This window comes from Anneissia japonica, unplaced genomic scaffold (assembly GCF_011630105.1).
Source record: "Anneissia japonica isolate Jap-2015-1 unplaced genomic scaffold, ASM1163010v1 scaffold284697_len431725_cov185, whole genome shotgun sequence".
Lineage (NCBI taxonomy): Eukaryota > Metazoa > Echinodermata > Crinoidea > Comatulida > Comatulidae > Anneissia > Anneissia japonica.
Window position 1 is genome coordinate 66,851 of NW_022717350.1, and position 23,111 is coordinate 89,961.

Below are 23,111 nucleotides of genomic sequence, written 5' to 3' on the forward strand. Positions count from 1 at the left end.
AGTGCTTTGTTTTATTACTCTGATCATTGTCATTATTATGTAGCATGCTGCTACATCATCATTGGGAGTAATAATATTATTTGTGGTGAAAAACTCTTACCAATTGCTGCTTTAGCTGGACCAGCATGTGCTTGTAACATTTGACCTTTATACGCCAAAGTCGCAGAGATGTTGATAATTACACCACCATGGTCCTACAAACAAATTATTATTTTTAATATTATAAATTCTGAGAGGGGCAGTGAGTAGAAATTTTTGAACAAAAACAAAAAAAACTTTTCAATGAAGAATACAATACACTGAGGACTGTTATGAGTGAAAGCACTATTACAGTGGCTCTCCATATTACATAGTTTTTTATGTTAACTTGTTATGTTAGGTTTGATATAAAAATGAAATGCCAAAATTTTATCATAAATTACAGTTTGAAAAAAATACAATTTTCGGAGACTGGAATTATTGTATTTTATTTGGGATCTATTTTATTTTGGGGAGGGAGATTTATTTACTGTTTATGTCCCTTTGTTTGGACATTCACAGAGCGTTTATCTACATGGCGTCCTTGTAATGCAACTAGCACGTCGTTTTCGAACAAGCCAAGTAAGATGAGAACCTGCCACGAGAGAGACAAGATGTGTCTTTGGCAGAGAAGAAAACAGAGCTTTGTAACAGATTGGCTGATTTGCTAAAAGATTTCAAAACCGTTAACTTGAAGTTTACTGAATATATTGACGAGAAGCAAGAGAACTAATTGTCGTAGACATCTCTGGATTGCAACTGCTAAGGAGTGCATTGCAGGGGTTTTATTTTTTGTTATATTTCCCTTACGTTCTGCTACGATATTCATTCTTTTCGTTGTGTTCCAATAAATGTTCTAGCAACCTACTCAGTCTATGGTCTACTTCTTGACGTCTTTGTTCGACTCACGACAAAATAAAATATATTAAATCATCAACAAAATGAAATAAAACTTAAGCATTAAAGCTGTTGAGTAATATACGAACAAATAATGACATACATACATATATTACAGCACTTATATAGTGCTATTTCATGAAGATCAGAGCGATTTTTGGTTTTTTTGTACATTAAGAAGCAAATTAAAACTGAGATTATACCTTCAAGTACTTGTCATAAACTGCCTTACTGACATTAAAGGTTCCAATTGTGTCAATCTCTATGACAGTTTTGAACGCATTAAAGGACATGCTCTCCACAGGACAAAGGAAATTCCCAGCAGCACCTAAGAACCAAAATGAACAACAGATTTCGATAATGATAATGATGATGAATTATGGATTGGATTCATTCAGTGTGAGCCAGTGGCATGTCTAGGGGAGGGCGCACAAAAAAATCACATTCAGGTAGATAGAAATCCCCACATATCATCTTATTTTGGGAGCTAACGCCCCCCCCACCCTACACTTCACCTATGTCTCCCCCCCTTCCTATTTCAAGACTCCAATATATGCCAATGAACACCAAGGGTAACACATGAAAGTCTGAAGACTATATCCAGTGGGTCTTTCTAGTATTGATTGGGCAGTACACTCTGAGACAATCCTCTACTTTTTCTGAGAAGTGCACTGCGTTTTTTAATGTGCACATAGTCCAAATTACACATAAGGCCATTGGGTTAAATGGCTCATGCGAAAGCTTTTCCATACTTGAAAAACAAGGAAAGCAGCGGACAAGGAACATTGCATTATTATTGATCATGATTTATCATTTTGTTCTCACCATTTACAACGATGTCAATTCTTCCATAGTAACTGAGAGCTTTGTCGACAGCTGCAAGCACATCTTGTGGCTGTGAAGAAACAAATGGAAGCAATGCCACCCAGTGGCAGATCCAAAGGGGTGGGGGGGGGAGGGTGTGGTGGGGTGGTCTCTACTCTCCATCTGTGAAAGTCCCTCCCTTGACCCCCTTTTTTTTTAATGGATCCGTCACTGACACCAATATATTTCTCATATATCTATCTCTATCTGTCTACTGCTATTTAACAGCAATTCTACGTTTTTTGTTTGACTTATCGCGTAAGATTAAGATAGGTTGTTTTACAAGAAATTCTTTCATCGGGGAATGTTACTTTAGGTTGTTATTACAACAACATTTCAGTTGCTTTTAAATAGTCCTACTCCTTGTTTACACTCTGTTTTTCCTCAAAGGATTGAAAGTTCCTCTTTTCTTCCATTACACTGCACAAGCTCAATCCTGAGCACTCTGGCAGTTGGTGTAGGGGGCTTTGTTATTGTTAATGTGATTGTAGATTGGAATGTTGAAATTGTATTGTGTGCAAGGTTGTAACTGTAGAAAACTAAGAATGGGTGTTAGACATTTTAAGGGTGGGTGAGTGATAACATCATGTTGGTAAACTAATTAATAAAAGTGGATTTTAAGGATGAGCAAGGGGGTTAATATAGGTTGGTGGAGAGCCATGAAATTAGCTTTAGACTAGGTGGAAAAATTCAAGACTGGGTGGGAGGAAAACAAATGAGAGAATTATTCTAAGTAATAATAATTAATTATTTTATAATTAATCCTACTAAATGAGCAATTCATTGTTTTTATAGCCTTTTTAAGGGCAGTGGTGGCTCTAGGAATGTATATCCCGGGTATATTTTCTGGGGGGGGGAAGCTGAGCTGTCCAACAGGGGAACTTGAGCTCGTAGGCCCGAGCTGGAGGAAGGGTTTGAGAGGGGTGTTTCCCTTCCCAAATGAGTTTTTTTAAAGAATAGGAACACTCTCAAACTGTGACAGACACGTGTTGGCTTGGCATGGGCCTATTTAAAAATTTTGTTTAGTCAGACTGCCGGACGAGCTTTGTCCGATGGGGGGGGGGGGGGCTTGACCTGTCCGGTGGGAGACTTAAGTCCCTGCTTTCCCCCAGCTGCCGCCACCACTGTTTAAGGGAGTTCCAGATTTTGTAACAGAATATCTTTATTATAGATTATTTAGAACAAAATATACAAAAATTTTTAGTCCAATAATTATAATAATATAATAATAAAATTCAAATTGTTTTTCTGACCTTTCTAACATCCAGTTGAATTGCAAGACATCTTTGACCCGTAGCTTCCTCAAGCTTCTTGGACGACTGGAAATTAATAAAATAAATCAAAATAGAGTACAACTGTATGTACATATATATGTTTCTTTAGCCACTATACTAATCAACAACTCCCTGGGTTAATATTCTCTATTGTATAATCTAAATACTATGTCTTCTTTTAGCTAATTAAAAAGATAAATTAAAAGTATTTTGTGAAAGCATTTTATAATTTTCATCATCTTTGCCATCATTATCGTCATCTGTGTCATCGTCATCTTTGTCATCGTCATCCTCATTATCTTTGTCATTGCCAACCTCAGCTTCATCATCATCATCATCTTTATTACCTTCTGGACTCTTTCTAATTTCCTGCTCAATATAACAGTGTCACATTTATGTCTGGAAAAAAGAAAATTGATAAATAATTATTTATTGAATGAATAAATAATTATTTAATTATTATTTATTTAATGAATAATTAATAATAATATTTAACTACAAAAAAATCCTTAAATGGATTACCAGTCAATATAACAATTTAAGGGCTTATGCCCCTGGTTCTTAATTGATTTGATTGAAGGGCCAAATCTTTTTTTAGAGTTGATCTCACAGGCCGAAGGTAATCTGCACCTAGTGAAAGCAATTGTTATACATTGGGTGAAACACTTTCCGCTAAGATAGGTCTATTTGAAATTTACGTTTTTTTTTTTGTGTTTTTTTGCAATTTGAAATTATAAGGGTCTATTTTTAAATTGTACTAGGCCTACCCCAGCGGTCATGACCCATAATTGATCAAAAGTTAAGAACCAGGGGCTTATGCAAAAGATGCAGAAGGTTTTAATTACAGTCTGTCCTTTAATTGAAGGGGAACATTTTTTGTAATTCAAATTTTTAATTTAAAATTAAATTATTAACCAATTAAGGAATTCAAGATAAATGGAACTGAATTTTTCAATATTTTTTGGTTATGACTGACAGCACATCTTTAATATTATGACTGACTGACTGTACATCTTTAATATCAATAATATATTAAAATATGAACACTTCCTACCTCATTAAAATTTCAGCAACAGTAAAACATATTCCAGATCCACCACCAGTTATAAATGCCACTTTACCTCTAAAAAGGTTAAGTACAATACAACATTATTGATTTACAATTTAATTTTTTTATTTTCACTGTTTGCGTAAGTTGTTGATGGGTGGGACCCTCTTTTTAATACTGTGCTATACAGTATTTACTAGCCTAGACTAGACTAAGGGGTCCCAAATTAATAGAAATTCCATCAGGAGATCAGGTTAAATGAGATATCTTAGCATATCATAGTGCATCGTGCGGAACGGTCCCGCATTGCAGAATGATTTTGGATAAAACACGCATTTTTCAGAGACACATGCGTGATCATAAATTTGTCACACATTTAGCACACATGTATGTGTGATAACAAATTATCACAAATTAAGGGAAAAATTTATTTTAAATTAGAAGAAATTGGTTTTATTAAAAATATAAAAACCCTAGACTCAGGTAGACGGAACCTGAATCCACGCCTATCTATATATGTATGGAGTCCCTTCCGTGGCAAAAATCTCAAGCCAGCATTTCTCTCAAACTTAGCATGTATGATTCAGGGGCGGATCCAGCCTGGTAAGAAAGAGGGGGTGTGAATGTGCAAACTGAGTATAAGAGATTCACAGAGCCCAGGGATGCAAGGGGTGAATCACCCCTTTTTTCATTAATTTCAGTTTGTATTATTTAGATAGATTTTATTATTTAGCATGGTAATTTTATGATAAGCTTTACAAACATTTTTTTCTTTTACAAAAAAAAGAGGGTGTGTACTACTAAATAAGCCTGAATTCGATCCAACTCGGCCACAAGTCAACTCGGCCACAAGTCAACTCGGCCACAAAAAGTTTGGCTACAGTCAACTCGGCCACAAGTCAACTCGGCCACAAGTCATCTCGGCCACAAATCAACTCGGCCACAAGTCAACTCGGCCACCTGTCTCTTATACACATCTAGATGTGTATAAGAGACAGAACCCGCGCGACACGAAAAGTTTTAGTGTATTATACAAACGAGACCGCTACACAACGGCCTTTGCTTCGAGATTTGAGCATACTACCAATCAAATATCCTGTTGCATTGTAAGTTGTAAACAGTTTTGTTTTCTTGAAAATTGTTTTGAAAATGTTTTCTAGACCCTATTGGAAACAATCCTCTTAGTTTAATTAGGAAATCCAGATTTTGTTGAGTACTGTAAAATTACAGATTTTCGAGAGGATAGTGTTATTATTATGTGTGGTGGTCCTGTTTTACTAAAACATACTGTGTACTTTATTTCAATCATATATTGAAGAAAAGGGATGCAAAAACTTAGATTTACATTAAATAACTTGTGGCCGAGTTGACTTGTGGCCGAGTTGACCTGCACCCATAAGCCTAGCCTAGGCTAGTAAGGTAGTACTAGTAGGAGCCTAGCCAGAGCCAGGCTAGCTAGGGCCTGCCTTTCCGCCACTGTCATTACACTCAGAATTAGGATCCAAGTGTAGTTTTCGGCCACCATTTCCTTTTTTCAAAACACAGAAATATCATTTAGAAAAGATACTTGCACTGAAAAAAGGACTTACTGTAGTAAACTGGGATTGAAAATGTAGGTGTACTTGTCTAAACAAACATCGTAATCTTCCTTGGGGGCTGCCATTTTCGAAAAATTAGGCTCATGAAATATTTGCTAATAATACAATATAAAAGGAAAATATTGCAAGTTATAATATGTTATAAAATTCAAATAATTTAATATAAATGATTATTTAACAAACATTTTATTGTTTAAATATTTTGGGACGTTTAAAGTGACAGTTAACGAAATAAATATAATTAAAAATAAAACAGTAGTTTTAGAGGATGCTAGTTCGTCGAGTCGGTCTCGAGCGGTACGTACGCGAGTACGAGTATCTAGTGTACAGAGATCAAGTGGGTACGAGCCATCGAGCAGTGTATTCGAGCGAACACCCACTTGGCCTAGTACTCCTCATTGAATAACTTCGTCCAGTTGGAATCGTCCATGTTCGCACTAGTAGCTCAATTTTCGCTCGATGTTAATCAGCCGGTCAAGTGTGGGTGTTCGCTCGAACTGGTTATCCGCTCGAACTGTTGCCATAGTTTTGTTTTTGTGGTAACGCTTAGCGAAATTTGATGTAAGATAAGAGACATGTTATTAAACGTTTTCATTTAAAAAAGGTAATTCGGTAATTATATCCATATGTTATTATTATGAACGTATTCATCTAGGCTATGTATCATTACTACATTAGTGTAGGCTAGGCAGGGCCAGGCTCGCTTAGCTTAAAAAAAGCAAAGAGGCCTCCTCCTCCTGCTGAAGCGCCTACTCTACCTAGCCTAGGCTACGGAACTAGCCTAGGCCTAAGTCTAGGCTAGACTTGGCATAGGGCCTAGGTTCTATGTTCTGGGACAGACCCCTCTCAAACACTGCAGCGCAGGTGATATTGTGAATTCCATGGTGTGCCATAGGGATTGTTCCAATGATATACACGGTTTCTGGACAAAACAGCAGTAAACCAGAAAGAACAGCAAAATGAAGCATAAATAATGATGTGTAAAAAAGAATGCGATTAAACATTAAAAGCGGGAAAAGAGCCCATGGCAATACAGTTTTTGATTTGCCTATCGGGACAATTTCAGAATGATTAAAAAATTGATTTCACCCTTTGCAGTGTAGGCCTATGCCTGTTGCCGTTTTGATATTTGTCATTGACGTTTTGGTTTGTTGTTGTTTAGGTACTTGTCATTGCTGTTTTGGTTCATTGCCATTTTGGTAATTACCGTTTTGGTTTATTGCCATTTTGACCTGCTTCCATATACACACTAGGTACCCCTAGGCCCTAATTATATTATTTAATTAATGTAATAGCTGGGAATGCACTTTTATCGATAAGTTAGACCATCTGTGATGTGTTTAATTTACATACGGTAATTCAAATTTATAGTTTTTTTGTAGGCGGCAGAATAAAACAGCGCACTCATGGCAGTGTACTTTGACCATAGAGTTCAGACAATAGCTGGTAGTCAGGTGGATATATCCTGGCACAACACGCAACCTTTTCTTGCTGTCGCTACAAGAACCGATGGGGGTGGGGGCACTGTTAAACTCTACAATGAAGAGGTAAATAAAGAAAATTAAAAATTTATTTTGATTTATATAGCACATAATAGTTTGGTCATAAAACAGAAAAAAATAACAATGTATAAACTAAACTACAAACATTTAATTCAGAAGAATAAGTCAATTTAATTTACTTGTTTTTGAATGAGATCCACTGTGTTGAAATATTAACAAAAGTTTTTAATCACAAAATTATTTTTGTTAAATAGGGTGATGAGGTTGAGAACGCATGTGTTCAACGATCCTGCGGCTCATCCTCCTTAAGTTGGCACCCAGTCAAACCAATTTTTGCCAGTGGTTGGGAGTCTGGTGATGTCCTCGTGTGGAACGACGAGTCTAAAGAACTCTACGAAGCACCTGCTTTACACAAAAAAGAAGTGTGTCTTGTTGTGTGGAATGACCATGGACAGAGACTCATGACAGGAGATAAGGTATATCAAAATTTTATTTAATAAAAATTAATGTAATTTATATATATATATATATATGTATATATAATAATATATATATATATATATATATTTATATATATATATTTATATTTTTTTACTTTTAAATTTGGATATTAAACTTTGTATGGTGAAACACCTATCTATAGAAAGATGTTTGACAAAAATTTATTTTTCTTTTGGGATTAGTTACATAATAAAAGTAAAGTAAGAGAAATTTTTTTCTTTATATTTTCCTTTAAATTATTCACAAATAATTACAAGTAAACATCTTATAAAAATTTTTCAAAACAAAGTTATTTTCTAGTTTAGCTCAAATTCTAAGCTATTTAAAGTATTAAAAGCCATATTTTTATATGTTTAATAATTATTTTACATTATTGTATTCTTTTTTATGTTACATCAATTGAACTATCTTCAATTAACATTTTTCCCACTCCTCTTTCATATCTAGAATGGAGATATTGTAATATGGAAGGTAGACATGAAAGGTCGTATACAGCCGACCCCAGTTTGTCAATACGAATGCCATCAAATACCACGGCAGTGTATCTTCCGACCAACTTCGGAGGAAAGTGCTCAGTATGTGATCTTAATAATCTGATTGGATTTTAATTATATGTACTACATCAGATGCAATGTTTAAGTAATGCAAATACATTGGACTGTATGTGTAATATTGAAATAACCTACCTCATCTCTTAAATGAGGTATTAATTATTATTTGTTTATATTTCTCAGTTGACAATCAATAAATAATAATTGATTTGGTATTTGTATTAATTAGGGATAAAGCAGCACTGGCACGAGCGGCTGTCAGTGGCGATGAGAGGGCGCTAGACATGTTCTCATGGCGTAAGGAAAGCAGCAAATCTTCTAAGCTTTCCAGTGGTAACGACGGTTTGTGTTGTTACGTTGCTAGTGAGGACGGTATGTCATTCATGTTTACTTACTTACATTTTAAAAATTTTAACCTATTCTCATCCAACAGTGATTGATCCCACAATGTAAATTGAGAAAGGATTCACTCATTTGCAATGCAGTAGCCAGCTATTGGGACAGTTAGGACAATTTTTCTAATGGGTCCACAAAGAATGGGTCCACATTTTTAAAAATGGGTCCAAGTTATATAGTGGGGTCCTTCTTGTGGTGAATTATCCAGTATACTGACAGACAGTCTCCTACTCTTTCCCGAAGAATGTACTATGTTCTTTAATGTGCACATGGGCCATAATGCACACAGGACCAACATGGTTAGTCGACTGAGCTAGCTGCTCTCTTCATGCTAACAACCAAGTGTGCTCCTCATTCTTCTCACTTCTACAGCAATAAATTCCTTGCTTAAAGATTATAAAAGTTGCTTGAAGACCAGTTGACTTTCAAGAGAAAAATTTTGGATTCAATAAGACATTGATTATATTATATTGTAGTTTACTTCTCACAATCTATTAATAAGAATGATGTATTCTGTAGGTGATGTTAATTATTTTGATGAAAAGGGAAATTTGTTCAATGTACATAAGTGTGATGGACCAATCAAGAAGCTACTTTACAATGAGCATCGTAACATCCTAGTCATCATCACCGATGCCCTGATGCTCTCGCAGCATAGTGTCTTAAGCGATGGCAAGTTACAGGAGACGATGAAGGTGAGATTTTCTGCGAGAGAGGTAATAATTTATTTAAAGATACACACCGTCATTTTTCTTCAGCTAAAAATGAAATTAGAATACGGAAATTTGTTGTTTGAATACTCTTTAAAGTGATTGATTGGTATATAATAGTATAGTAGTATCACATAGCACAATATTTAAGTCTTTTGAGAATACTTACCTGGATGAACTGATGTATTAAGTATGCCAAGTTTCCCTTTTTGGTAATTACATTAGGATCTACTGCAATTGACCTTTCCGCTAAACCCCGCCCATTAGAAATTGTTACTAAGGTCCCACGCTGTTCTGATTGGTCAGTTGTTAAGTTTGATTGACACTCCAGAAAGGTCTATTGCCCACTGGTGGTAAGCTCTCCGCTTTTGACACTCTGATCGGATGCTTCCATTATTTTAGAGGTAATTTCAAAAAGGATATCTTTGCATTTGATTCATCTAAGTATCCTGACTCACTAACATCGTTGCTGACTTGCGTGTAGCCATGTCAAGACTATCAAATTTTATGTGAAAAAAAAAAACTGTTGCATGCCCATATATAGTCATGATGTGCCTATATATGGTCATGATGTGATGTCATCATGACCATATTTAGGTATGTCAAATGTTTATGTCAAATAAAATTCGATAGTCTGGACAGGGCTTAATCCTCTGTTTTATCTCACCATCTCACAGGTGAAGTTAAGTGGTAAGCCACCAGACACTGATTGTGCCATAGTTTGGGCTGGCAAGGGTCTACTTGCCACAGCTACTGGAGAGGGCATTGTTCGTATGTGGGATCTCGATAAGGACGATAACTTTGTGCTGGGATTGGATACTCAATCGGGATTTGAGACTGGAGAATGTATCAATTGTGTTGCCTACTGTAAGAATAAAGGTGAGTTTCTTTCATACTCCATTGATAATGAAGCTTCAATCACATCGTTCCTTGACTGAAATTCAGACCGCATTTCTGATGCGTTGAATAAAATGTACCAATTCTAACATACAGATTCCATTCGGTAGGCTATCCGATCCGAAAGTTTGGATTCGGTGTGAATGCATGTGTTGTCTTCTAACCTCGAGGGCAATCCAGCCGAGTATAGTCATCATATCGGTGACACTGGATCCTCTTTAGTAGTTCCCTATCACATCTCGCCTCTGTACCATTTCTAGTAATTTGGTGTTCTTGGCGGTGCTTGGGTGCCAAGCTATGGAAGAACCAATACCAAATTCATGTAATTTGTTCTTAACAGCAATTCTAGCTGCTGGAACTGACAGGGGCCGTGTAGCCTTTTGGAAGTACTCCCCCAATCGTGGTTTGATGGGCCGCAAACAGGACAGTGAGACAAAATGGAAGCTGCAGAAAGCATCCAACTTGGAGGGAAGTATCCTTCAGATAAAATGGGGAAGTAGGAAGAATCTCCTGGCAACCAATACCATCGACCAAGTTACTATTTTGGATGAACAGCTTATGAGTGGACATATGAAAGATGAGGTCAGGTCATATGCTACCTAAATTACAAAAACACAATGATATTTACTCATATTATTATATTTACTAGTTTTTCATTTAAGTCATTCAATATTCAAAGATAGACAAACAGAAAAGAAAGTGATGGGTCGGGGTGGGGCCATTGTGGATGAGTAAAAACTCATGTAAAAATGTAAAAAATGGTGGTTTATGGTAGATTGAACTAGATAATATAACCCTTTGCTGTAATTATGAACTTTAACAATCATTGTAAACTATTTTTTGCAGGTATGTGTTGTACAGACTGGACCTAATACTCTGTCTGTGGATTTATATGCAAGCAAGACACACCATAATGTGAAAACAGATATACATGTGAAAGGCATTTATGCTTCAAAGGTAACCATAATAAGGAATTAGTATAGTTGCATATTATACACTAGTAGAAATTATATTGCATTGTTTAGGATATGAAAATAACATTAAGAGTTATACCGCTGATGTCATGATTTACTTACGACATTGTTTATTTCAATTCCAGTTTATGTCACTTGCAAATTATTAACCAGTGGCGTGACCAAAAAAGCAAAGCTTGTAAACTTAGCACACAGCCATATAATATTAACAAATAGCAAAATTATGACATACATAATGTATAATACATAATGTAATAACTAACTGAAGAAGGTTCTATGTCTGTTAAAATATATATTGCCATAATCAAGGAGAATTATTAAGGAAGGAATAATTTTGTAATATTTTGTTGTTGATACTAGTTAAACATTTTTTGAATCAGAAATTAAAAATGTATCTGTTTGCTAATTAGGAGCATGTCGTGATCTGGAATGGTAGGAAAGCAGTGGTTTATGAAGTAGGGCAACAAGCTGTCCGGGCATCAGGTGTAGTATTTCATTGCATATGCTTTATACGTTAAGTCAGTGTTCAAAGCATACCCAATTTCTGTTGGATATCTAAAAGTCAAATATGTTTTTAAAAATATTTTGTGTGGTTAATAAAACTATATAAAATTTGTAGCGTGTAAATTATTTTTACTTAAGCCCTGCCCAGACTATTAAATTTTATTTGACAAAAACATGTGACATGCCTAAATATGGTCATGATGACATCACATCATGACCATATATAGGCATTTAAGATAAAAGTATAGCAGCAGAGGGCATGCATGACAAGTTGATGAGAGATACGTGCCAAACATCTTAACATTATCATTTATGAATTATATTTTTTTGTAGGTACATTTTCTACTGAGTCTTCAGTTATTTGTTTATATGAGCAAAATGTTTACACAACTGAGCCAGGCAAAATACAAGTCAGAACTTTCCAGGTCAGTATAAATCATATCACCATTTATACAATATTGTCTAGAGAATTTAATCTTAATATTAATTGTGAGAAAGGTAGGCACAAACTTTTGTTTGGAAGGCTGACATGTAGCTGTGCTTTCAGCCTAACTAAGCAGGTATTCTTACTGCTACATGGCAAAGAAATGAAATTATTATCACCTATTATCATCACCTAAATTGTCACCAATTATTATAGGAATGGTCCAACCCAGGCAAGTGTAATACAATACTGTTTCCTTTAGCTGTCATATGTTACGCTGAGTTTTCGTAGCCTGCGTAGACCTAGCCCAGCTAGGCTTTGATAATTGGCGTAACAGTGTTGCATTATATACGCCAGGGTCGGACTATTCCATTATTTTCAAGGTAAGTTCTTAAATGGAAATTGGCATATATTGGTTCATCCAGGTAAGTATCTCACTCATATACCAACAACATCACTTCTGATTTTTGTGATTATCAAATATTATTTCTAATACTTTCACTTGCAGGGCACAGTGAAGCAGTTGATATCACTAAATGAAGATGATGGTGAACCAGTTGCCATGGAGATAAGTGACAAATACTTTGTTGTTGCAACATCAACAGGATTCATCAAGGTGTATGACATTTCAAGAAGGTGAATATTGAATGTCAATTACAGTATAATTAACATGTCTATTTTAATTGAGTTTTGAAATGACAAGTATGATTATTCTAATGTTAAATAATTTGAATTATAATTTTCTTTCAGAGAGGCCAAACCACACTGTCCTCCAAAAAACTTTGCAGAAATTATTCCAGACCTCAGAGTCATCAAATCTGCCAAGTCAAACAGCAATGGTACAAGAATATTTGTTATAGTTGAAAAGGCAAGTAAATTATAAAAATATACACACATTATTCTCAATATTATTTTTATATATTCTATAAGCTAAGATACTTCTGCTAAAGTGTATGAGTGACTGTAGTTGCAATTTAGGACATAACTGAATAATCATCCATTTATATTAATGTTTTGTTCATCCCAAACATTATCTATTATAGCTCCGTCTATTATTAATAAAATCACTGCCCTCTACTGTTTTATTTATTTCTGATAGACTGATGGTACCATAGACTCTAAACTCTACCTATGGGATGTTGATATGGATACTATCCAGTACTTCGATTTTGCGACTGGACAAGGAGACCAAGACGATGTTATGCTTACTAATGGAGAAGATATGAATGATGTTGAAAGGTAAGATAGGAAGAAAGACCAAGAGACTATCAACTTGAATAATATTAACAAAAATATATTTGTTGTAGATGTTTAAAATAAATTTATAGATCGGTGGTAAAGTTGTTTGATTTTCTGTACAAGGTTCCTAGGTTCAGATCCTCCAAAAACTGTTTTTCCTTATAAACTTTTGTCGTAATTAAAGACAACACAAACTTTCTAAACTGCTGTACATTAGTGATTTGAGCATCACTTACATCTTATAACTCAGATGTGGTGAGTACAAGATGCTTAAAAAATAGTCAAACCATATAAAAAAGATAGAGCAATAGAACTCTCACTTAATTACTGCTTGTTTCCCAGGGGGAGAGTAGAGGCAGCCCAAGATGTTGCAGGTAGATATCCAGTGAGTGCATTCTGGGATCCTACAGAACCTAAGCTGATCGTCTGTGAAGCCAGGCTGGCCTTGGACAGTGAGAACATATCATTCTTAAAGAAGAAACCTTCCTTGAATACCCTTTCTAATCTACCTGTAAGTGGAGTCCTTCACAAATGAGCAATTAGTATAGTTGCATATCATACACATCACTACTGTATTGGAAATTATTATGCAAAGGTTAGATTAATGCATGAAAAAATTATTGAGGAAAATATAAAGCAGCTCACACCAAAGTAATAATAAATATATGTAAAAAATCAAGTACTTACCTTTCATTCTTGTAATAAATCCAAATTAAAGCAAGTCCAAACTAAATTATTTCACAGTAAAATAATATGGTTAACTGGAAAGCTGGTAATAAAATAAGTGTGGTTTTACTAAAGCAGTCTGCCCCATTGCACTGCTGAACTGCAATTGAACAAAAACAAAGAACAACTACACACCTGTGCGACCTCAAACTAAATGCAAATAAGTATGTAAATGAATTAACTGAATAAATGAATAACAAATTAGATTGAGAACTTCTAGAATTAAATGAAGAAAATAAAGAAATAAGGCACAGCTTACAAATTGCAGATACACCATCGACATGTCTAAGCATGGCTAAATAAATTTCAGCCAACATTACAATAACAGGGTGTGAATTGTTTTTTTTTCATTCATACTCTTTTTCAATTTAGGCTGAGAAGATGGTGGTGTCCCTCTTCAGCACCCTTGACCACGGTGTCATGCTACAGGGTGGCATTGCTCTCCACACAGCTTACGACAGTCTACTCGGGGCTGGTGTCCCATACTTATACTTTGTGAAGAAGGTAAAAAATAAAAATGATGCTAAAAAAACATTTATTACGTAACTATCCAATTTTCATATTTAAGTAATAGTAAACTATCATCATTTATATATTGTATTATGTGAATTTAATGTTTAATTTTTCAATTTGTTTGTATAGTATATCAATGTGGAGAGCCTCTTATTATACTTATTATTATTAAAATTATTATTATATATTATTATTTTTATTAATGTCATTGTGGTCATTAATAATTATTATTAGTCTGGGGAGAAGCTAGATGATGATGTTGATAGTCTCGCATCAGAATCTCCGGTAGCTCGCAAAGTTATGCGAGACTTTGTTGGCTTAGAAGACAGTGACAAAAAATCTCGTGAGGCCATGATGAATTTCAGTTTCTATCTCACAATTGGAAATATGGATGAAGCATTTAAAGCAATCAAGCTGATTAAAAGGTAAATACGAATTTGAAATATTCATATTTGGTCATTAATTATCCATAATTGGTCATTTGGATCAAAATTGATAACAATTAAAAATTACTCTTTGCTTTTAGTGAATCGGTGTGGGAGAATATGGCAATGATGTGCGTGAAGACACGAAGGTTAGACGTAGCTAAAGTGTGCCTTGGGAACATGGGGCATGCCAGAGGAGCGAGGGCGCTCAGGGAGGCTGAGAAAGAGCCCGAGTTAGATGCTCGTGTAGCTATGCTAGCAATCCAGTTGGGCTTACTGGTAAGTTTTGTTTGGTTTGTTCATTTTTTTCTGCTACTGAATCAATGATAATAATTTTCCTATTCCTACATAAATCAATATAATGTGGTGGTATCTTTTATATTCAATATTATTAGGAGGATGCTGAAAGATTGTACAAAAACTGTGGTCGTTACGACTTACTGAACCAGTTCTACCAGGCCAGTGGACAGTGGGCTAAGGTAATTATTAACTCGTAAATTGTGATCAATTGGCGAGGGTAATAATATGTACATATAGGACCCATGATGTGCTATAATGTTCTGAGATATTACAATTAATATTAATATCATTATCATAAAATTATTAACCAAAATATACTATAATCTTAAATCTATGAGAAGAAAGACCTGTATATTTTGCCTGGATTAGAACCTAAGCTTCTATGATTGAAAGCCAAGTACCTCAACCATTATAGCACTTTTTTCCCAGCCCTATTACCTATTAATATCTGTACTAATATCTACTGTTTTTGTAGGCCATGGAGACAGCTGAGCTGCATGATCGTATTCATCTACGTACAACGTACTACAACTACGCCAAGCACCTGGAGTCAAAGGGAGATATGAATGGCGCTATACCGAAGTAAGTGCTTGCTTAGGAAGATGTGTTGGCTAGATCTTGCAGGATGTAGAGAGATGATACTGAACATGGTGATAATAATGATGGATGATTTTCATTTGAGTTGATTTTAGCAATGATTATGGCGATGATAAATATGAACCTGATTATGATTAGGATGATTGTTTATATAGACAATGATGATGGTGTGATAGCCTTGATGATATCTATAATCATTATATAGTAATTGATAATTAATTTAAGGTTAATGATAATGATGCATTGTAGTTCAACATAGTGAAAATTGTGATAGTAATGATGATAATAAAATGTATGCGATTGGGTTGATAATAATGTTAAATAATGATAAAATATGTAATCATAATATGATAATAAAATGTATGTGATAGTGTTGATAATAATGTTAAATAATAACACAATCAGTATTAAATTAAATTTTGTTTGTAGTTATGAGAAATCAGATACCCATCGGTTTGAAATACCCAGAATGCTATTTGATGAACCCCAGGCACTGAAGGCCTATATTATGAAAACAAAAGACAAGTAAGTTGCATTTTTATCACACATCCACTCCACACATTGTAGCCCTAAAATAACCCTACAATACAAATCAATTACTAAAGAACAAAAAGTTTAATTTAAGAACTCTTATCTCATCATCGTTGATTAGCTGTACAAGATTCATCTCTATATACACCCAATGATCCAGTAATCATCCAGAATTGATGGCTTATATATTTGTGACAAATCCACTCAGCATTATGTTGTGGACAGACGAAAGTAGCTGGTACCGGTTTACCGGGTAGCAAAGACACGAGGGGATTCTTAGAGGAGCAGCAAGTTACTGCACAAGCCAGTCTACACCTTAAGCGCTTTGAGACTTCAGTATAAAGTGCTATGTAATCTAATTACATTACATCCAACTATGATGTTGCAAAACTTGCACCCATAATGTAAACAACCTGAATTCTACATCATTGATTGTCTTATTTGAAAATATTGGCATAGGTCATCCGACTATGATATGACCTTACAGTCTAATATAAACATCCTGAATCCTTCATTATTGTTTGTTCGATATCTGTATCTAGATTTTAATCAATCTGGGTACAGATCTACCTTGTTCTCACGACATTTGACCTTTTGGTTACAGATCATTGAAGAAGTGGTGGGCACAGTACATGGAGAGCACTAGTGAGATGGACTCTGCATTGCAATTTTATGAGATGGCTCAGGACTACCTGTCTCTTGTCAGGGTTTACTGCTATTGTAACAACTTGGAAAAGGTATGACTGCAGTAACAGATTCACTGAAGATCAGTGAGAAAGGCTTATGGTATTCTTCGAACAGATGACATATTAAAAGTTTTACAAAAGTGTTAAATTGTTGCATGACTTATGGTTGGGGACTTTTAATATGTGGTTTCTATGCACTGTTAAGAAAAAAAAACCAGAATCTATTCTAGTAGGTTCAACTGAGCTAACCATGCTAGAATATAATTCTGAAACAGACAAACGCAGAGGAACCAACACTAAAGCACTGTTCCAGCAGTTTGAGACCACCGACAAGCAGTGGTTAGCAGGAATGACTCAAAGGCACTCAAATAGTTTTGGCATCTGGCCTAGCTTTTCCTAACAACAAAATTGAAAATTAACAGACAACAAAGAAATTATAAAGAAAGAAACGGTGTGATTTGTCATGATTAAATCTTGTTTTGTTCAAATTCGATCATATAATTTAATTAATGAAAACATTACATCTATTAACAATTACAATTGTTTCTGTACTGCTCTTTCCTGTAGGCATCTGAGATTGCTAGCCAGACAGGGGACAGGGCAGCTTGTTATCACCTGGCAAGACAGTATGAGAATGTGGTATGTATTATTTGACAAAAGCATGTAACATGCCTATATATATGGTCATGATGACATTCCACATGACCATATATAGACACATCATGACTATATATGGGCATACTACAGTTTTTTTGTAAGAAAGTATCTATTTTAGAAGGTGAGAAAATTAATAAGTACAAAAACTTGTTTTTTATTCTTAGGAGGACTACAAAGCATCAATCCATTTTTTCACACGTGCACAAGCTTACAGTCAGGCGATTCGGCTATGCAAGGTATAAAACTGAATTTAATACTTATACCTTACTCTCACTTTGCCTCAGTATAATAGTTTATAAGCCTAATTTTATTTAATATAAATAATTGTTAAGGAAAAGTATATACAGATATGAATTTTTATTAATTGACTTTTATTGATATTTTGAATACATTTAATTGATTGATAATATATTTAATTAGTTTACAATGTTATTTGCTTAATTTTCCACTAATAACATCTGTATCTAGTAACATGGCTGAGTGTGCAGTCATAAACGTAAACCTGTGTTTGTGGGACATAGGTGTATCGCTGGCCTGTCATATTTAATAACACATTCGTATTGGTCAGTTGTTAAATTTGGTTGACACTTCTGAAAGGTCAGTTGTATCGCAAACAGTTTTTGACAGGCTAAAAAAAATGTTTGCTCACTTTGAAAATAAGTTTAAAAATTATGCATTTGTCTGCAGGAGAACAACATGGAGGACCAGTTAATGAATCTTGCGTTGATGAGCAACTCAACAGACATGATAGATGCCGCCCAATACTATGAAAGTAACCCTCAAACCATGGATAAGGCAGTAATGTTGTATCATAAGGTAAAGCAATTGTAAGAGCAAGCAACCACATGTCATCATTTGTTCCTTTATAGAGTAATTTTTACTCAGACATTTGCTTGAATCTTTCAATTCTGTTTTTTAAATAATCTATCATGCCCATATATGGATGTAATTTGTATCTTATCTTTTTTGAGTGAATGATTATAATAAACTTTACTTTATGTTTTTTACCTAGGGTGGCCATTTTTCCAAGGCCCTAGAGCTTGCTTTTGATACTCAACAATTTGCTGCCCTACAACTGATTGCTGAGGATTTAGATGAAAAGACTGATCCTATCCTACTCAATCGCTGTGCTGACTTCTTCATGGAACATGGACAGTACGATAAGGCCGTTGATTTGCTGGTTGTAGCAAAGAAGGTAGAAACATTTGTGTTTATTATAATAATAATAATAATGATATCTAAAACCTCTCACAAAACTTGTTGAAACTTTTGAACCCTCCTTTTTGACACCCCTATTAAGGGGACACCCCTATTAAAAAACTCTCCAATACGGAAACACTCTTTTGGCCATAAAATGGGGAAAGTATATTTTTTAACACTATGGGCCCATTTAAGGCACACTTGTCGAGAGGACACTTTTTTCCCCCGTGCCCCCCTACTGGATCCGCCCCTGTATGCTTTCTCTTGGATTTGGAGACAGTATGAATGCACAATATGCAGCCTCCTCTCTACTTCATTCACAGATATTCAATGCAGACCAATGACATTCAAATTCTATTGATACTCTTGGTTAACAAGTTAGAAATCGGATAAAAATGTTTTCCAAGTTAGGATTGAAACCTGCAGGTCTCTCTAAAATGAGAGTGGCAGAACCTTGCAAATGAACATAAATAAACCATTAAAAAATCAATCTCTTGTAGTTTGGTGAAGCTCTTGATATTTGTATGCAACAAGGGGTCAACATCAATGAAAAACTAGCTGAGAAAATGACCATCTCTAAAGATGACCCCAACGGTGAAATGCGGATAAGGCTTCTTGAAAAGGTTGCCGACATCTGTTTCCAGCAGGGGTCATATCACCTGGCCACCAAGAAGTATACACAGGCAGGGAATAAAGCAAAGGTAAGGAGATTTTAAAAACCCCAAAAACTATTATGGAGTTATACTGTACACCATTATGATACCATTGTATAAAAAGAACATTTTAAGAATAGATATTAATATAGAAATGAAATGTTTTTAGTTAATGATTGAAGGCATTTTCTTTTTTTTCAAAGGCCATGAAATCGCTGTTAAAGTCGGGCGATACAGAGAAGATAATCTTCTTTGCGGGTGTATCACGACAGAAGGAGATTTACGTGATGGCAGCAAACTACCTGCAGTCGCTGGATTGGCGTAAAGATCCTGAGATTATGAAGAACATTATTGGATTCTACACTAGAGGGCGGGCTTTGGATTCTTTGTCAGGATTTTATGACGCCTGTGCTCAGGTGACTACATTTCTGTAAACAATAAAATTTCAGACTCAGTAATTATGGTATCGTGTAAGTGTCAAAACACTTCGCTGTTTGATGAGAATGATATTTTTAATGATTAATTTCTGACCCTTTTCATATGTTTTAATTGTGTTACCACAAGGAAGATGAAGCTATAATACACATATTTTATCCCTATTCCAACACTGAACTACATGTTTGAATTGTGTTTTTTTTTTTTCACTCGTAGGTGGAGATTGATGAGTATCAGAACTATGATAAAGCCCTGGGAGCACTAAGCGAGGCTTACAAGTGCTTGAGTAAGGCTAAATTAAAGAATACTTCACAGCAAGAAGAAAAGCTTGCAGCTCTCAAACATCGCATCAACCTCGTCAAGAAATTTGTACAGGCTAGACGGTAAGAGCATCAGGGGTGACAGCAGGTTTTTGCCTCTCCCGGGCAGTAATGCCAAATGAATAAATAAATAAAATACAGCTTTATACTCGATACTCGATTTGCTTTGTATAATATAAAAAGTGGGATAGATTAGATGCAGGTGGAAAGGTAGATAGAGACAATGAGATTTGGTTGATCTGATGAGGACTTGTTATTTCTGCCTCCTCCATTGGTGCTGCCACTAGAATTATGTCTGGCTCAATTGTCCACCAAAATATCCTTCCTCTAATTAAAGTGATTTAAAGAAAAAAGCTGCAATGTCAGATTGATGTCCAGGATGCACATCCAAGACATACAAAGGAGGAAGCATAGCTGGAGAGATCAGGCTTTCAACACTGCTGGACCAGGGCTCTGGAATAAACTTCCTCTGAACATTAAACAGTCACCGTTAGACAGTAACACTTTTTTTAATAATCTCTTTTTGGAACTACACCACGAGCAACGACTGTTGGAATGGCGCCTTATAAATGGAACGATTGATTGATTTTTTTACAGAGTGTATGATGAGGAACCAGAGGAAGCCATGAAGCAATGTCAAGTGCTGCTGGAGGAGCATGATCTGGATAGTGCTGTAAGAGTTGGTGATGTCTATGGCATGATGATAGAGCACTATGCCAGGCAAGAGAGCTTCAAGAAGGTAAACATCACAATTCCTTTTAATTCTTAAAAAAACTAATTGTGTGATCAAGGCTTGCTGAAATAGCAGCTGAAACATAGCAAACTAAAATCCATTTACATTAGATATGCTGGCTGTCATAATATCTGGGTGAACCCCACTTCCTTACACCAGGGTTAATTTATTACAAATAATTATTGTATTTTGACTTGCTATTGAATAAATTATTATTCTGTATTTCAATATATATATATAATATTTTAATCTATTTTATAATTATCCTTGGTATTATCCAGAATAAAAATCATGCATTTGACAATCTTTAATAACCAAAATATGTATAACTGATATGTTTTTAATTATTTCTAGGCGTATGCCTGCATGGAAGAAATGCGAAGTCGTATACCAACCGTAAACATGGCGTTCTATGTGAACATGCGTACAATAGAAGCGATTCATCGCGCGCTGGACATCCCACTCGGTAGAGGGATGGGAGCAGAGAAGAAAGACGAAGATGATGGTGATGAAGTTGAGGAGGAAGTTCAAGAGGAGTATGATGAAGATAACGGCTATTGCTGAGGGGTCACTCAATTTATCAGTTATCGATCATCCTTTTGGTTTTTATTTATCAGAACTGACATTAAATCAAATTAAATTGATTTAACATTTCATTTCATTATTTATTGGTATGTTTCATGTTAAAACCAACCGTTTACAGATGTATACAGTACAGTATTTACAAGTTGTTGCTGGCCAATAGAATAGCTGTTTGAGTTTGATATAAATTTTATGATGAAATGAGACTACTTAGATAATACAGTATTTCCGTATGTATGAGATGAGTATTACTGTTTATTAGTATGGAGGTATAATGATTTATTGGTAACCAGTGTGCACTGAACCATGAAATATTTTGCCTCTACTTTCACATCATGACCATATATAGTTTATATAATTATATATAATTTATCTGTGGCTTGCCCAGTAGATAACATAAATGCTATTGTCTCTCTGCTTGTTACAAGTTAGTGTTAGATTATTATTTTTATTAAAAAAAATATCCTCTGGATCACCGTATCACCTTGAAAATGTACCTTGATATAAAAAAAATCCATCGAAATGAAGTTATAACTTAGAATTATGTTTATATCACTTATCTAGACTCATGAAAGAGTTTTGTCCCTAAACCTTGAGGGTGTTAAATGATGTTTTTGCAGAACAATGTTTTTTTTTGGGCTGCAATTAATATGCCTTTGTAAAATGAATCCTGCCTGTGTGCCAACAAAAATGTACTGTAAGAAGTCAGTTTTTAATAACTTATAAGTACAGTAACTTTTAATTTCATCTTTGTATATTTATATTAATCTAATTTATAATTTACATTCCAAATTCAAATTACTGAAATATTATTCACCTTGAAAAATACACTGAAAATCTACACCTTGGATGATCTTATACACTTCAACTCTCCCAACAATGACAGTGCAAGAGATTACCATATGATTGGTATGGGTTCGAAATTCAAGATCCCTGACAGAGGCCACACCCACCCAGTGGCGGCACCAGCGGACAGACCATAAAAAAAATATAAAAATTGGCCCACACCAAGCCAACCCATGTCTGTCACAGTCTGAGAGTGCCATTTCCAGCCATCCAGAGGTTGCTATTCTTTAAAAAAAATCTCATTTGGGAGGGAGAACCCTCTGTCAACCCCTTCTCCTTGCTCAGGCTTACGATCTCAAGTCCCCCAGAAAATATATCCTAGAGCTGCCACTGCACCCACTTTAGTTCCTCCAGGGTTCAGGGTTCCCCTGGTGCTGCCACTGTCTCCGCCACTACCAATATTGCTGAAATTACAACATAACCTCCCGATAAGTTTTTCTAGATCTTATTATGGTACAGACTCTAGAAAATTGCACATCCCCCACCACCCCCAGGTAGCAACAAAAAAAA

At 35.2% G+C, this 23,111-nt stretch overlaps 2 protein-coding genes across 3 annotated transcripts; one reads left to right on the forward strand and one right to left on the reverse strand.

Annotated features, from left to right (window-relative positions):
* Nucleotides 1-35: 35 nt before the first annotated feature.
* On the reverse strand, nt 36-14,224 carry LOC117110195 (peroxisomal 2,4-dienoyl-CoA reductase-like). The gene is made up of 8 exons (XM_033252820.1): nt 14,085-14,224; nt 5,691-5,794; nt 4,108-4,176; nt 3,401-3,452; nt 3,033-3,098; nt 1,741-1,810; nt 1,119-1,243; nt 36-194 (listed from the first exon to the last, which is right to left on the reverse strand). Exons 2-8 carry the CDS (start codon nt 5,762-5,764, stop codon nt 51-53), a joined length of 600 nt encoding a protein of 199 aa, XP_033108711.1. The 5' UTR covers nt 5,765-5,794; nt 14,085-14,224; the 3' UTR covers nt 36-50.
* Nucleotides 6,032-22,900, forward strand: LOC117110191 (intraflagellar transport protein 140 homolog). 2 transcript variants are annotated; one of them, XM_033252816.1, is made up of 31 exons: nt 6,032-6,303; nt 7,071-7,246; nt 7,456-7,677; nt 8,150-8,277; nt 8,483-8,625; nt 9,169-9,344; nt 10,037-10,238; nt 10,597-10,838; nt 11,103-11,213; nt 11,641-11,713; nt 12,068-12,159; nt 12,667-12,794; nt 12,909-13,026; nt 13,258-13,397; nt 13,740-13,908; nt 14,496-14,627; nt 14,871-15,061; nt 15,163-15,340; nt 15,457-15,540; nt 15,837-15,943; nt 16,388-16,483; nt 17,094-17,226; nt 17,743-17,814; nt 17,997-18,068; nt 18,520-18,648; nt 18,845-19,027; nt 19,533-19,733; nt 19,889-20,101; nt 20,337-20,503; nt 21,038-21,179; nt 21,528-22,900. In XM_033252816.1, exons 2-31 carry the CDS (start codon nt 7,106-7,108, stop codon nt 21,735-21,737), a joined length of 4,395 nt encoding a protein of 1,464 aa, XP_033108707.1. In that variant the 5' UTR covers nt 6,032-6,303; nt 7,071-7,105; the 3' UTR covers nt 21,738-22,900. The 2 variants fall into 2 exon arrangements, with proteins under 2 accessions (XP_033108707.1, XP_033108708.1); XM_033252817.1 differs by having other exon boundaries at nt 7,082-7,246.
* Nucleotides 22,901-23,111: the final 211 nt, after the last annotated feature.

What these genes read in the sequence shown, in the direction of transcription:
- LOC117110191 (XM_033252816.1), top strand. Translation starts at nt 7,106, where the DNA reads ATGGCAGTGTACTTTGACCATAGAGTTCAGACAATAGCTGGTAGTCAG. An exon ending in AAGGCATTTATGCTTCAAAG is followed by an intron (nt 11,214 to 11,640) that starts GTAACCATAATA and finishes TTTGCTAATTAG; the next exon opens with GAGCATGTCGTGATCTGGAA. An exon ending in ATTATGAAAACAAAAGACAA is followed by an intron (nt 16,484 to 17,093) that starts GTAAGTTGCATT and finishes TTTTGGTTACAG; the next exon opens with ATCATTGAAGAAGTGGTGGG.
- LOC117110195 (XM_033252820.1), bottom strand. Translation starts at nt 5,764, where the DNA reads ATGGCAGCCCCCAAGGAAGATTACGATGTTTGTTTAGACAAGTACACC. An exon ending in AATTGACATCGTTGTAAATG is followed by an intron (nt 1,244 to 1,740) that starts GTGAGAACAAAA and finishes TTTGGTTCTTAG; the next exon opens with GTGCTGCTGGGAATTTCCTT. An exon ending in TTTATGACAAGTACTTGAAG is followed by an intron (nt 195 to 1,118) that starts GTATAATCTCAG and finishes ATTTGTTTGTAG; the next exon opens with GACCATGGTGGTGTAATTAT.